This window comes from Stegodyphus dumicola, chromosome 2 (genome assembly GCF_044657685.1).
Source record: "Stegodyphus dumicola isolate Sdum_Otavi_A_Nest chromosome 2, ASM4465768v1".
Lineage (NCBI taxonomy): Eukaryota > Metazoa > Arthropoda > Arachnida > Araneae > Eresidae > Stegodyphus > Stegodyphus dumicola.
In genome coordinates, this window is record NC_140769.1 from 115718596 (window position 1) to 115734482 (window position 15887).

General features: G+C 31.4%; 1 protein-coding gene across 2 annotated transcripts in view; it reads right to left on the minus strand.

Moving 5' to 3' along the window:
- The window catches only part of LOC118196502 (thioredoxin-related transmembrane protein 2 homolog), a 74994-nt gene that overhangs the window by 42333 nt on the left and 16774 nt on the right, over positions 1-15887 (minus strand). For both annotated transcript variants that reach the window (XR_015039528.1, XM_035367966.2), the window contains exons 2-4: positions 15339-15399; positions 9444-9563; positions 890-966 (exon numbers count right to left, since the gene is read on the minus strand). Coding sequence is in view for 1 of the 2 variants with exons in the window: in XM_035367966.2 (XP_035223857.1) it covers positions 890-966; positions 9444-9563; positions 15339-15399 (258 nt within the window). In the remaining variant the exon portion in view is untranslated. The remainder of the gene's footprint in view (positions 1-889; positions 967-9443; positions 9564-15338; positions 15400-15887) is intronic.

Here is a 15887-nt window from a genome sequence, read left to right on the forward strand (position 1 = left end):
CTCAACATGAAAGGCTAGGGCCAATGCTCTTGTAAAAAAATTCAGGCTAGAATTTATGATTTGGAGCTTTATGTCAATGTTTCAGAAGATGATATGGCTATATTAGAATAAAAAATTTTGTGTATTTTTGAATGTTTCTTGAATTTCAATAAATGTATTTCTTGAACCTGAGTAAAAGTGTTTCTTGAACATGAGCAAATTTAATTATTGTGTATGCAAACTAGACAGCCCCTAAAAATAAGCCCTAGCATGCCTTTTGCAACAAAAATTAATATAGGACTGAGTCTTATTTTTGGTAAAACACAGTATCTACTACTTGCTTAAAAGGTTTACTTAATAAGTTCACTCAAGTCTTTCCATTCTAAAACTTCTCAGCATTTGCCAATTAAAGGGTAAATACACTGTCTTTAAACATACACTCTCTTAAAATGCATTTCTTCAGTTATAAATCATAAACCAATGACATGAAAATTATCTTCTTGTATTATACTTCGTTCTATATTATAGATTCTATACTACTATGCTGAAGGCATATGCTGCTGTCTAGATATAGCTTATTTTGTTCTTTGAGTCATATCTAGGCTTAACTGCCTATTGCAAATTCAGAATATTCTTAATACCATATCATGTGCATACAGTTTTCAGATCAATTTCCCAGTTTGTTTAAAAGATGCTGAGTTGCTCACTCTGATTTTAATTATTCAGCAGTGCTGAGCCCTTACTATTTTAAAAACACAGTGCATATGAAAAACCATACGAATTATAAAACAATTATGTGCGTCTCCAAAAGAAAATATGGGATACATACTTTTTAGCTCTACAGAAACGCAACATATTTAAAAAAAAAAAAATTATAACTTAACGAGTAAGAAATAAACTTTTTGATTACTTCTAGGCTAGGTCCAGTGAAATAAACAACATTTTCTGGTCCTTCATAAGTAGGTTCCGGAAATAAAAGAAGATGAACTGCAAAACATATGCAATATAAAAATAATTAGATGAATGATATAAATGGTTTTCCCTGTAATACAAATTTTAATGAAAGAAAAACAAATTAGCTCTTGTTCAAATGTAATCAACAGCAGAATTTCTTATGACAGTCAAATTGTTTGTACTTCATTTGTCATCCTGTATAGGAGTAAAAAACTTTTATACAGGATTTAGATGTATTTATGTTCATTCTCCTTATGTAACATAATTTTCAGTTATATGTACAACTGTACAAGAACAACGATTCTGAGACAAAGCATAAGTAAGGTGACACATGATTGATATATAGCTACAGTACGCACCACTTATTAAGCTCACTTGTTAACAAATCAGATGCTTATTACATTCAAGTTTTCAGGAACTAAAATAAATGTACGCTAAAAGAAAAACATTGTTTATTAAACTCATTTTGCTTATAAAACTAAAACTGGCAAAAGACGAATTCTTCGGGACTAGAATTCATTAAGCTGAAAGGGGACCCCCTTTCAGCTTAATGAGGGCCATGGCCTGCTTAGTCGTAAAGCAAATAATTAAAATGGGTTTAACTAAAATTAAGTTCATGTAGATCAACTGATTCTGTCTCTCAAAAGGTGTTAGTTTTATGCTTTGTGGTCCTTGTAAAACAATGTTTGGAAAGTTCTGTGTCCAAACTGAAGCTGAGAGTGACAGAATTTCCTTACCTTAAGGTTAACAAAGGCATTGTAAATGAGCCAACATTCCTCAGTATTAAAGGAAATCCAGTTTTCCTTCTTGAATGCCAGCTGACAAAGTGTTAAGGTTCAACTTCTGCATCCAACCACACTCAAAAATCTTCTTGTTGGGATACACATATAAAGATTGTAGGAAGTTCTCAGAACACTTCATGAAATGTTTCCTTACATTAATGTACATTGCTTCCCTTGGAATGGAAAAACAAGTATTTGCTGTAAGCTGAACTAGAAGTAAAGAAAGCATTGCTTATGCCTGTAACCATAAAGTGAGAGATCAACTTAAAGGTACAATCTTTCTGGTCAAATATATGAATTTTGAATTTTAACATATCACTAGAAGAACCATTCTTTAATTTGCTGTGTGCATAACTTGCAATATGTTGAAAATACTTAAACAAAAATATTTAAGCCTGCAAGAAAAGGATAAATTGTTAAAAGGCTATGATATTCTGGGTAAGTCCAACCAACAAGAAGCTGCATTTAAAGCAAGAATTTACCAAACAGCACTGCACTTTCTTTAAATCAAGACCTATAACTGAAAAAGAGTTAGTAAAAATATGCAAATGTATCAAGGAAGTGCAAAAGGGGTGCAAAATGGAGAGATGTTGAAAGTGCTCTTCTAGAATAGTTTCAAGCTATGAGATTAAAATATGTTCTTATTTCTACAGCTCTTTTGACCACAAAAGTTTTGGAATTCAGTAAAATGGAAGAAATTTCTACCAACTAATGGATGGTTGATACAGCAGAACTAGAGAAATAACACTGCTCTTTGGAAACTGTATGTTGAGGAAAAAAGAGACAGCATGGCTTCAAATGCCATGACGAGTAGTTGCTAATCAACTGTGAGATTTAACAGTTCAAAGGGTGTTTAGGTGAATTGTGATTCAGGGTTTACTGTGATGATTTTGAGTGATTTTGAGAAGTGATGATATTTCTCATGATCTAAGGAGGAATTTGTTAATATCTACATTCTCTTTGTGCTATTTGCAGTTATTTATTGCACACAACAGAGATATCAATAAACTCATAGTTATTAAGCAACATTTTCACCATGTCGCTGATAACCGGATAAAAGATATTTTTCCTGGGCTGTTAAAGAAATAAAAGCTTCTGGAATGTAAAATACAGGCAAAAGTGACCTGTTTTACAGACCAATGCCAGAACATACATTAATGTTTAAAAGTGAAACAGCAGTTAAGGTTTTTAAGAAACTGATGGAACAATTTACTTTGGTACTAACATATGAATGTGACTATTAAAAAGACACCACTGTTTATGGAAAAAGCAGAAAACTTTAATGTTGAACAAGAATCAAGGATGTACCTCTAACTTATCTTAACAAGAACATGTGGATAGCAAGCAGTATTTTTGCTGATTTTTCTTTAAAATGAAATGACAACAACAACAAAAAATGCGAAAGAAAGGAAAAGGGGAAAAAACGAAAAAGAAAGCTTAATTACATTGGAACCTCGAGATATAAGCACCTCTATATACGATGAAAGTATGAGCAAAAAAAATTTTCTCTAAATGCGAGCATTGACTTGAGTAATGAGCAATGAGAAAAGCTGTTGGTATGCATGGAGCTATTTCCGATTCTGCTCAACTCGGGGAATCCCCTCACCAGATCACTCAATGTTCTTTGATCTACGTGTTTGTACGCTTGTGAGTCAATTTTTTTTTTACATTTAACATGAAAATAATTATTTTGTGATGTCTCTCCCAAGAAGATTGTTGCCTCAGTGCTGGAAAAAAAAAAAAAAAAAAGAGAAGAAAGGCATGTCTGTTGAAATTAAGAAGGAAGTCATAGATAAACAAGAGTGGCGTAAGTGTGACGAAATTGGGGAAGCCTTATGACCTTTCGACATCAACGATTTGCACTATTCTGAAGAAGCAGGAAGAAATTAAGAAACGATGTAGCCAAAGGAGTTACTGTTTATTCCAAGCACCATCCAAAACTCCTAGAAGATCTTGAGAAGCTGTTGTTGGTGTGGATTAACGAGAAGCAGTTAAAAGGTCGTGTTGGAAGCTATCATATATGTAAACTATGGTTATATTATTTACCAGTGTTATTTTTATTTATTTATTTTTTTTTTTTTTTTTTTTTTTAAATGATTTTTATGTTGATATTTTTGGGAGTGCGGAACGGATTAATTGGATTTCCATTATTTTCAATGGAGAAGTTTGTTTCTAGATACGAGAAATTCACTATATGAGCCCAATGCTGGAATGAATTACTTGTATTTTAAGGTTCCATTGTATTAAATAATTGTGTACACCCTTCTGATTTTCTTCTGAAAAATATTAAATTTGTGTTTCTTCATGAAAATAACAATTTCTATCATTTGGCCTTTATGCCAGGGTAATATAACATCTTTCAAATATCATTACAGAAAAGATGATACTCAAAAAATGATTCTTATGAAAATACAAGCACTTCAAAGGGGATAACTAATTCGAAATCTTTGGTAAAAGCTATGCATATTATAGTTATTAACTGATGAAATAACATATTATAGCTATAGTTATTAACATATTATGGTTTACAGTTAGTAACACATTATAGTTTATAGATATAACATATTATAGTTAATAAATATAATATGCATAGATTAGTTTGGTTTGTTTAATTATGGCAAAGCATGCAAGGGCTATCTGCCTAAGGAGAGGGTTGCCTCCATGGAGTACATTCTAAGAGAAACTGGCTCGTATAGATGTTACACATGGAGAAAACCATGAAAATACCCATGCAGCCTGCCCGTTCACATGAAATCAAAGTCAGGTTGAAACTACCAGTGTTCAGTGACTTTACCGCTCTGCTGCTAGTGGGCATAATATAATATGCACAGGAGATTATGCATGTTATAATTATTGCACGGGGATATGTCTTTCAAAACACAATAAAAAACTGCTTTTGAAACTGTGGTTTTTATTTAGACAAGCATCATAAAAACTGCACTGAAAATCTTCAGATTCGTAGTTCTTATCATCATGAAATCTGGTAGCTTGTTATACATAATGCCAAGTATTTTAAAAAATACCTACAGATACATTTTTTCATGATATTGCAATGCTGCACATATTAAATTTTATATTACAATATATCTAGAACTCTTGAATGGTCTTTACAGCATAACTGCTTTTCCTTGAATATTATAGTCTCTATTTCTAAACTTTTTGAAGAAAAAAAAATTTTTTTTAGTCCAAAGGGACAATTTGCCCAGAAAGGCTATTAATTTCGTTTCAGCATTTTGCGTTGATTCACTACAAGTGCTGTTTCACTTTTCAAATTGTTGCCACCAAATATTATCAAATTGTATTATATTTAAAGAAATTAAATAATAAAGAATCTGCATAAATGTATGTATGTTTCTCACATTGTGATAAAACGACGGTACCTGGTGTCATCAAATTTTGAATAACGTAATCTTCCTGCAAATATGGGTACCTGGAAGGCCAAATTTAAAATTTGGAATTTGTTTTATTATCGATTTCATATTTAGTAAATATATTTCTGATTAACAAACTCAAGGATTTCGAAGGGAGCAATGGCAATGTTGTACAGAAAAAAGATTTTTAACTCCAGCGTGCGAGACTGTGTATCAGAAATTCTAATGATATGCTCATTTTAAAATTACTTTACAATATTGCTCTTGAATTGAATTTATGGTTTAAGTGTGAAGAGCATGATATTTAATAAATAAAGGTAATTCACAAAATATTTAAAAAATGCCCCTTTGGACGTAATTTAAAATCTTAAACCTTTCAGATTTTTTTTTTTTTTTTTTTTTTTTTTTTTTTTTCTGTTCCACAAGTTCAGAAATTATACCATTCCAGATATTGGACACGCAAAATTCAGACTTGGTATTGCATTTATAATGCTAAAAAGGTAAACTATAAATACAAAGCTTAGAATGCTTTACATTTTTATAATTTGTTATAATGTACTGAAATAAGTTGACATGCAAAAGTTTATATTCGGCATTCTGCGACAAAAGTTTAAGAGGCCTTCCCTGAAGAATCTTACTAATTATTTTACTTCGCAAAATCAAAAACTTTTTTAAGTGTGCTGAAATACTGAAATTTTAACAGGACAAAAAAAAAATCGCATTTAGTTAGAAATATGTAATATTAACAATTTATTTTCTACATTATTTAAAATCATTATTGTCATTCATAAATTTAATATATTAATTATTCATAAATTTAAAATTTCATGATTAATATTTTTCTTACTGCTCAAATATTTCTTCTCTGGAAATACTTTTCTGTCATTATGACTTTCTCTTTCAAGGAGAAGAATATGTACAATAAAAACTACATAAATCAAAACTCTGAATTTAATTTCCAATATTACCTTAACTCTCTATTTTAAGTTACTGTTTACTTTCTCTCTTATGAAAAAGTGACTGCTTATAATAAATCACACCAAACTGTATTATTTCAAAATTGGTACATCTCATATGACTCTTGCATAATGCTAATGTTACAGGCACTTCCACTACACTTCAGAAAAATAATTTCAAACTTGCAAATCAAGAATTAAGATTAACCAACATGGGTGAAGCTTAACCAATATTAAATCACTCAGAACTAAGCTTTCATCTTGGACACGTCACATTTTCTCTCTCACTTCCCTCTTGTCAACCTGCTTACTCTTTACTGCTTCATTCCCTTTAATCCATCGACACTGTTATAAAGATGTAAAAGAGGCACATATATGATCAAAATTAGACACATAGATTGTGACCACTGCACAATGTAATTTCAGTTCAGAATGTGCTCCTCAAGAATAAAAAAAAATTTTAAATTGGCATGACTGACAACAGCTTTAACCCTCCAGTTGGGAATGGGTTTGACTCCGATAATCCAAAATTCTCCCAAATAACCATAAGAATAAGGTATATTTTGATTAAAATACAAAAATGCATCTTTATCTTTTAAATTCTTTAATTCTGATTTAATTTCTTGGACATATTTGAAGATCCACATATACTCTCCAAGTGGCAAGGAGCTTGATTCCAATACTCTAAATTATCATAAGAATGAAGAACTTTTTTTTGTTATTATTAAAATACAAAAATGCCCACCCCTTGTGTTTTATACTTGGTATCTTTATCTTTTAAAATTATGCTTTAATTTCTTGGACATATTTCAAGATCCACATATTTAAGCTATTATAAAATATATTCTAAGTCTTATATGCAATAAAAATAAATTTAGAAGTACTGATGTAGGAATACTGAAACGTGGAAAATGAAATACTGATGCCGAAGCACGTAAATGGCATATTGAAGAGGAAGAGGGACTCTAAACGTGCCTATTTCCATAACATTTACATTTTTTATACTGACTGTTGCGATAGGAAGAGAGCATAATCAAATAGCATCCAAGCAGCACTAAGGGTGAAGCTAAAAGTGTGCATTTATCCAATATGGAAGATCACCAAGAGGAAGGTTTTGCTTTAGGTCAGAAAGGTTTCAGTTCTCGGAAAATTTTAAGTTCCAAATTAGCTACGTCATCAGTGTTACGCAAGCCATGTAACATAGATTTATCTAGAAATGATGCAGTCCAGAAATGTTATTATTTTTTTAGAATAAAGAGAAAATAACCTAATTAAGAAAGAAGAGTTAAAAGGCCATTCCAAATAATATTATAAAGCTGATTTAACATATTTTTTTTATCTTACAAACATACACACACATACATATATATATAAGACTGCCTTGCCAGCTGGAGGCTTAATGCACCAAATTCTGTCACTCCTCAAATCATGTTCTCCATTGCAACATCAACTTCTAAGTACACACATATGTGTGGTTTTTCAATCTCCAAATTATAATAGTTCAGACATTGAATGCATATATTGACAATATAAAGAAGCAGTTGAAGTCATGACTGACATTAACATTTCTTCGTTTTCACTGGCAGACACTTTTTAGCCAATGCAGATATGGTGGCACAACTAATAGGGGGACTGGAATGTAATGTTGTTTCTGCACATGTCGACAACAACATGCTAAGGGCAGAAGTGAAAGCAAATCCATGTCAAACACTCTTAACCAACCTTGGTTGACCATCCAAGAACATTTAAAGTAGAATGGAAAAATAAGCAAAGCAGGTGTTTCAGTCCCCCATAATCTGTCCGAAAAGAACAAAGCCAACCTATCCATCTTATGCAACGTATTGCTTCAATGGCAGCATACAGAACCGTTTTTTGATCGTTTGCTAAGTGGAGACAAAAAAATAAGTCCTATATAATCCAAAGCCAGATAATCCAAAACTCAAAAGGCAGTTTTAATAGGGGTTACAAAGGGTTACATCCCGAAAAGGCGCTTCTGGGTGTTTGACGGAGTATTCGCGGAATTGTTCATTTTGAATTGCTGAAACTTGGAAAAACTGTTAATGTAGACCTTTATCATGAACAATTGGATCTAGTGAACCAATTTTTAATTGAAAAATATCTGGCGATTGTCAACAGAAAAGGTGTCATTCTGCAACACAACAATGTAAGACCGCACTATGCAAGATGAACACTGCAAAAATATAATGAATTGGGGGTGGGAGGTACTGCCTCACCCACCATATTCGCCCGATATTGCACCCTTGGATTTCCATTTATTCTGATCCCTACAACATTTTATTAGCGACAAAAAATTTGAAAATTTGGATGATGTCTAAAATGTCATCTCAAGATATTTTACTCAAAAAACCAATTGATTTTTATCGGTCTGGGATTGAAATCAGCATACTAGATGGCAAAAGGTTGCTGATAACGAGGATGATTATACTATTGATTAAAAATAAAAACTTGTTACAAATTTATTCGTTTGAATTTAATGTAAGAAAACAATATTACTTTACGGTCCCCCTATTACATTGGTATCCCATAGAAGTTTGATATATATTTGAGATAGAAGCTGTTGGTAGCAATTTGGCAGCAGCAAAGTGAAAAAGAGAATGTGATATGTCTAAGATGAAACACTGTTCAGAAAGGTTTGGTTTTGGTTCACATTTAATTTTGACTGGTTAACAAAAATTATGGTTCCCAAATTGAAATCTTATTTGTTGAAGCATTTATGCAAGTACCAGTATCACTGCCATCATGCAAGAATCATGTAATAGAGATTAATTTAAAAATAATGCAGTTTAGAATAATTTATTACATGCTGTTACTATTTTTAGGATGGAAAGGGAAAATACCCAAATTTAAAATGTAAGAATCTGATATTCTAAGGAATATGGCAAATACGTTAATAATAAATAATATGAAATAAGTTAAAATTGATTTACTTATTTTGTATCTTACATATACATCTATACACGCTCTTATTTTTATTTTACATGTAAAATTATAATAGCATAACATATATACATTAGAATATGAAGTTTAATAAATATAACATTCATCGAGATGTAAAGGTTGCATAGTTTTATATATTCATATATATATACACATAGAATATGAAAATAAAAATATATAAAATATTTACTTTGTTTATTTTTTACATGTATACAAATGGTAAATAAATTTTAGCATTATTTTGCAAAAGAAAATAACAATTGCAACATTGACACACCATTAGAAGGTCTTTGTGAGATCAAGTAAAAAATTATGATATTCTTCTACTGATGTGAAAGTTTGAAATATATTTATAGTAAACATACATTTGTAAGAGAAACAAATCATATTTTATCAAAATATATTAATCTTTAAAACTCATTTTAATTTGAGAATAATCTTACTGAGGCATAAAACTAAATAAATAACTCCGAGACGAGGATCAGCATAGAAAAAGAGAGCTATGTTTGCCAGTTTTGCATACATGCAAAAGGCTGATAGGTAAGGAATCATTTGGACTGCTCCTGAAATGATATAAAAATTAATTTCATAACTTCTCAATATGACAGTTTTATGCAAAATATAAATCCTTCACAATATAAGAGTAGGGTAAAAAATGGGGAAAATACTAAGGTCCTATCAAAAAGTTGCAAATAATTATTTTTGAAGTAATGCATTATGTCCCCAATTAGTTATGTGGCAACCAACAATGTTGCCAAAAAGTGTTCGTGTGGTAACCCAGCTAAGTGTGTAGCACACATCTATTCAAGGACCTGCAGTTTTGAAATTCAGAAGTACCCCCCCCCTTCCGGCAGTTTTTTTTTTTTTTTTTTTCATTCAATACATCAGTTTTTCTTATAACAAATCATAATGGGACTGTGAAGCTTCTGGCTGATGTAAAGAAAGCAATGTATATTTACAGAAATATGGTTTGCCCAATAATGAAGAAAGCGGAAATTTGCATTCTCTGTAGTTCTACTTCTTAAATGACTGAAAAATGAAAAATGCAACATGTAAAATTGCAAACAAAGTTTTAAAATGCAGGTAAAAAGCTGGTCTGAAAATAGCTATGAGTTGTTTACAACAGTTGTTCACTTTATTTATTATTAGCCAATGCGCAATAGCAAGCTTATGCATGGTGCTGAATTTGTGCACTCTCGATCCCCTCTTATGAGAACAGACTGCTATGTATATGTGCAGAACAACACAAAAAAATTACAGATGGAGTTTTTTAAAAAAGGGAGGGGGAGGGTTTTATTACCAATGTTTCTTGCTTTTTAAATTTTACTAAACGACTGCTCTTTTAGACAATTCTTAGTGCACTGCCATTTTGAAAATGGATTTGGCCTTTCGGACATTAGCTCAGCAACAAAATTAGTTGGCAGAGTTCACAAATGCTCTCCAAAGTTGCCAATGAATTTGTGGCTTTTTCATAGGGGTGTGGAGAAATCAGAAAGTAATAATTCAGAACATGAAATTTCAATGTTTAAAAATGACATGTTTCTGAATATAAAAAAAACTTAAAGGCTGGCTAAAAAAACCTTCATATCATAGATAAAGGAAGAGATAATATAGACATTATAAAGATATAAAAGTAAAAATAAACAGTTCACATGAATATCTGATGTGTAATTTAGAATTCTAAATATGCACTCATATTTTTTTTTTATTATTTAACTATTTCCCACATTTATTCATTAAATTATAAAGTAAACAAAAATATTATCTCAAAGAACACGTTATGCTTTAAAATGCACATAATGATTTTAACATCACGCAAATATTAAAACACTAGACAGCTATATTCGCTACCAAATTTAATTTCATAAATTTAGCATATCATGTCATTTTCACCTGTATCGGCATATTATGTCTTTTTTCACTTATTGCGTGAAATTGAGAATTATCCTACATTTAAATTTGTCACAAGAAATTTTGTTCTGTGTGCATTTAATTATTATCTCTTATCATGCATAGTTTGACATGTACTTGATGACTTAACAGATCTGGCTAGAGGGGGCTTACGGGATTGGAAGCAGCAAAGATTTTTTTGCTAACTGTTATATTTAAATCATCAGGATTTGCATAATTAGTACTGTAACATTGTTAGATAAAATAAACATACCAATACCTTGGCAGATATCTTTAATCCTTGAAGATTTTTTGGAACAACTTGCTTGGTTACAAAATTTTATATCGCATATGAAGTTACATTATACATGCTCTTTGAATATCAATTCTTTTGTTGCAAAAAATACAAAACTTTTTATAAGCTTTTATAATTTTTCATAAAACTTTTATAACTTTTCATTAATCCAGCAATGATGTTACAGTACACTCAAAATGTATTTTATTTTAATCCCTCTATACAAGTCACCAATTCATAATAATCGTGTTTCATCTTTTTTGCATTTCTGAATAGAATTAATTATTCAGAAATCTGGATCATATATATTTTTAATTTATTTAGCATTTAAACAAAAAAACTAAACTCAGTGGCACAAACAGCCCTCATGGGCCAAGGCCTGCAGTGCCCCGAAATCTGCTTTCTTGACCGTGGGCCCTGGAGTGCGTAAGCATATGCCCTAAACAAGTGGTCAGATTGTCGCAGGACCCCCAGTGTTTAGTCCCCAAGCACACTTGGTACTCATTTTATCGACCCAAGGGATGAAAGGCTGAGTCGACCTTGCGCTAGCCACTGCGCCACCAGGCCTCTTTATTTAGCATTTATTAAATTCCAAATTCTATTCTAATTAATTACAAATTACAGTTTCTGATTTCCCCAATAGTACACCTTTACTATCTAAATTTTTCTTCACATTTTCAAGGAGATAATCTAATATTTTATATATTCTTTATTAAAATGAAATTTTTAATCTTGGCAGCATTTGCACAAGATTTTATGGAAGTCTACTACTTATGGAAGTTTAGGTCCCTCTTGGTGAAGAAGTTAAGTTCGGGGTGGCCATATTTCAGAGATTGCTTTTAATATGTTATCAAATGTATTTAGCCATCCTAATATCTTTATCCACATAAATTCTGCTAGGATTGAAGATAATGGTGAGCAATGAATCTTTGTTTTTTGGTTTTGCCACTTCACAGAACCCCAAAATCTCTCAATATTTGATGTGTGTACACCTGAAGTCGGATCCATTTCATATGATAATAACCTGCTTTTTCAAGATCCTCAGTTCAGCACACCAACAGTCTCAATAAATTATGGATCCTTCCTCTACATATTCGACTGTTTTTGCCATCAGTGTGATTGCTTCTCTATTCACTACATGAACTATAAACATTTACAAGCTTCACAGCATATCCTGCCAAATATCCACTGCTGGGGTAAAATCCTCCCTTCATTGTTTTTAAGCAGAATGAACAAGTTTTCATAGATTTCAACTATTCTCTCATAAGTTTTCAAAAAATATTTTGTGGAAGTTTTCTCATTTTTAATGAAATAGAAATAGTGTCCAAAACAGATACCAGCACAAAGCGAAATGCGACCAATCTCTTTTTTTATGTGCATGTGTTATTAACTCTACCCAACTATAAATTCACCTTGAAAAAGTAACATGTGTCTGCCATCCAACTGATATTCTAGACTGTGCTCTTAGGGACAAAAAGTTTGAGAACCTCTGATGTAGAGTTTCATTTTGTGACCATTTTTCAGGTTCAATTACGAGGCAAAATACCTCTTTCTTGAAACAAAAACTCCTTGTTAAATTGAAAATAACAAACATGGAACAGAAAATATTAATTAACATAATAAGATAAGCAATTCAAAATTCACGATAAATAACACCTGGCTCAACGAAACAACCACAATTTTAAATTCACTTTAAATAACACTTGACTCAATAAAACCACAGCAATTCAGAATTCACGATAAATAACACGTGGCTCAATGAAACCGCCAGAGTTCAAAATCAATGATTTGGCGACGGTTTTCAACTATCATCGGGGTAAGTAACGACTTTATTTTAAGTTCTTTTTAAATAAATTCCTTGACTTTAAGGTTTTTCTCCTTGTATTTCTTTGTAAATTTTATAATTATATACAGTCAAAAGTTGTTAATTCGGACACCCATAATCCGGAAAGATCTATAATCCGGACCTCAAAGCTAAAAACTTTCTGCGCATGCACCGCGTTGACACATGCGCATAGGCGTTTACGCATGCATGTAAGACCTTTACGACTGCGCATATGCGTGTGCGCAAGTGCAGAATACATTTTCGCGTGCACGTTTAATGTATAATGAACGGTATATGCTAAAATTATCTAATTATCAATTTCAGTTAATGTTGATGATTGCGTTGTTCCTTAATCTTCGAACTGGATCCGGTTTATTATTTTTTTTCAGACTGTAAGAGCAATTTTATAAAAGTAAACTTGAACTTTTGATTATGTCAAATAGAATTTCCGATGCTGGAGCTCCCAAAGGATCTACAAAGCGAAAGTATGCTTCGATGTCCATCAAACAAAAAGTGGAATTGCTGCAAAAAATGGATAAAGACATGAAGAAGGTGACAGAGAGGTTAGTGAAAACGAAAAAATTTCGATTAACAAGTTAGTCAGCATTCTCGGTACAGCAATTACGGGACTTGAACAGCAGAACTTTATAACTGAACAAGAAATTATGTCTGTTTATAGAATTAAAGAGAAAGTATTATCACATAAAACGAAGCAACTTAAACAACTTACATTGAAAGAAATGTTTAATAAAGTAAACAAATAAATATTAAGCTTTTTTTTTGTAAATTTTGATACCCTTTAGATCATAATTGTTCTTTATTTCATAAATTATGGTTTCATATTTTTAATTTTAGAATTTCCGCATGCCATCTTACGAGATTTTAACTGATGATCTATAATCCGGAAAAATCGATAATATGGAATCGCCGAAGTCCCGACGAGTCCGGATTAACGACTTTTGACTGTATATGTAATATTTGCAGAAGATCGGTATTGAAAAATGATTAAGCTTAGTAATCTGGTCACATCAGATTCCATGTGTGGTCATTGCATGATGGGAAGACATCCAAATTGAAGACACAGAAGAATTAGATTTTAAAACTCCATAGCTTTATTCACTTAAAATGGCAGATCATTATTCTTTTAGATTTTCCAAGATTCATATGCAATAGTAATTTAGACTAAATGCGATTAACTTTAAATTTACTGCATCATACTATTCAAACAAAGACAGACGGGAAGAGCGGCAGCAAAACGGTTTTACAGCGGCACAGCAGAGAAAAGCAATCTGACGAAAAATGGTGCGAACTCTTCATTTATAGCAGCGTTTATGTAACATGCCAGAATGTTCTCGAAAGTACTGGTCTAGGGATAAGATCCTGAAATTGTGCAAAGTTAATTAGAGGTTGCCTGTTTGCACAAAGCAAAGCTATCATATTTTTTATATTTTACATATATATGTAATGATTTAAAAAATGCGTAGATGAAAGGCACTGGAAATTTAATAGCTTACGATACTGCATAGATGGCCGAGAAGACCGCAGTGGCTTGAAGGTGGCAGAGTGGACAGCATTATGATGCAATTTAGCACAACGTATCTTGAAAAATCACAATTTTTATTTTTTTATGCATATCAAATCATCCTTTTTCATACAAGATGTTTCCTAATTATATTTGAATACAGTAAGTTGCATTTTGAAGTACGACATCGTTTTAAGCAAGTAAGCGGCAGCAGCATACATAAAAAGCATCTTGCCGGCACGAGAGCTTACGCGGAAAAGGGGAGAGTATGATAGAACTTCAGAGGAAGAAGGATGGGAGTCGGAAAAGTTTCAGTTCAGAGTTTTGGTTTACGATTAATTTGATTGGACAAGAGCCATCTGCATTAAAATGTTACGTAAGACAGAAAAATCTGGAACCTATGAAGAGAGATGAATTTAGGGGCAGATCGCCAAATTTAGAATGTTAATTTTGAGGTCTCCAATTATTTTTTTGAAAAAGCTATCATATTTTGTTATATCTTAAATATATATGCAAAGGTGTGCGCATATAAATTATACAAAATTTTGCAGATAGAATAAAAAGAAATAAAATATATACTGCTATTTTACATTTCAATTTTATAATTCAAATACAATCCTAACTATAAATTCCTAAAAACAAAATTAATTGGAGAAGGAAGTAATCTTTGAAGGTATTTTAAGGGAAAAAAATTGTGCTATTATATTAAAAACAATGAAGTTATTTTATAACATTCTAAATATCACAGTTTTCAAATGTTTAAAAAATATATAAAAAATATTTTATTTCATGTGAAATCAACTTACCTCGCTTTTTTGTTCGCAATAAAACAATGACAGCTAAAAATATTAATATTTCTGTTTCTTTCTAAAAATGAAAAGGAAAATTATTAAAAGTTATGTCAACAAAAAAAGTATCAATTTGCCATGTCTTTGTTTGTCACATTTAATGTTGCCATACTCTAATTTGATAATTCATCTTTACTCTTTTGTCTTCTATTGCCAGTAAAACATTAGCTCAGAGAAGTATTTTGAATTATCTTCAACATTTTGAATGTTTTATAAAATTTTGGCTTAAAGAACAAGCTGGTATTTATGTATTTTCCCATAAGCCATAAAGTTTGTGAAGATCATGGCATAATTGTGCCAACCATATGGTAGAAGTTTTGTAGAAACAGATAATTCTTTATTCAGTCAGATAATAACAGGACATTCTTTATTTAAATAGATAAGTAAAAGATACATGTTACGGATGCAGCTTATAAGGAATTCCAATAAATATGTGCTCAAGCTTTGAGATTATTTGACAAATTTCTTAAAAGTACTACCAATCAGTCTGTAAGCAAAAACCCCTAA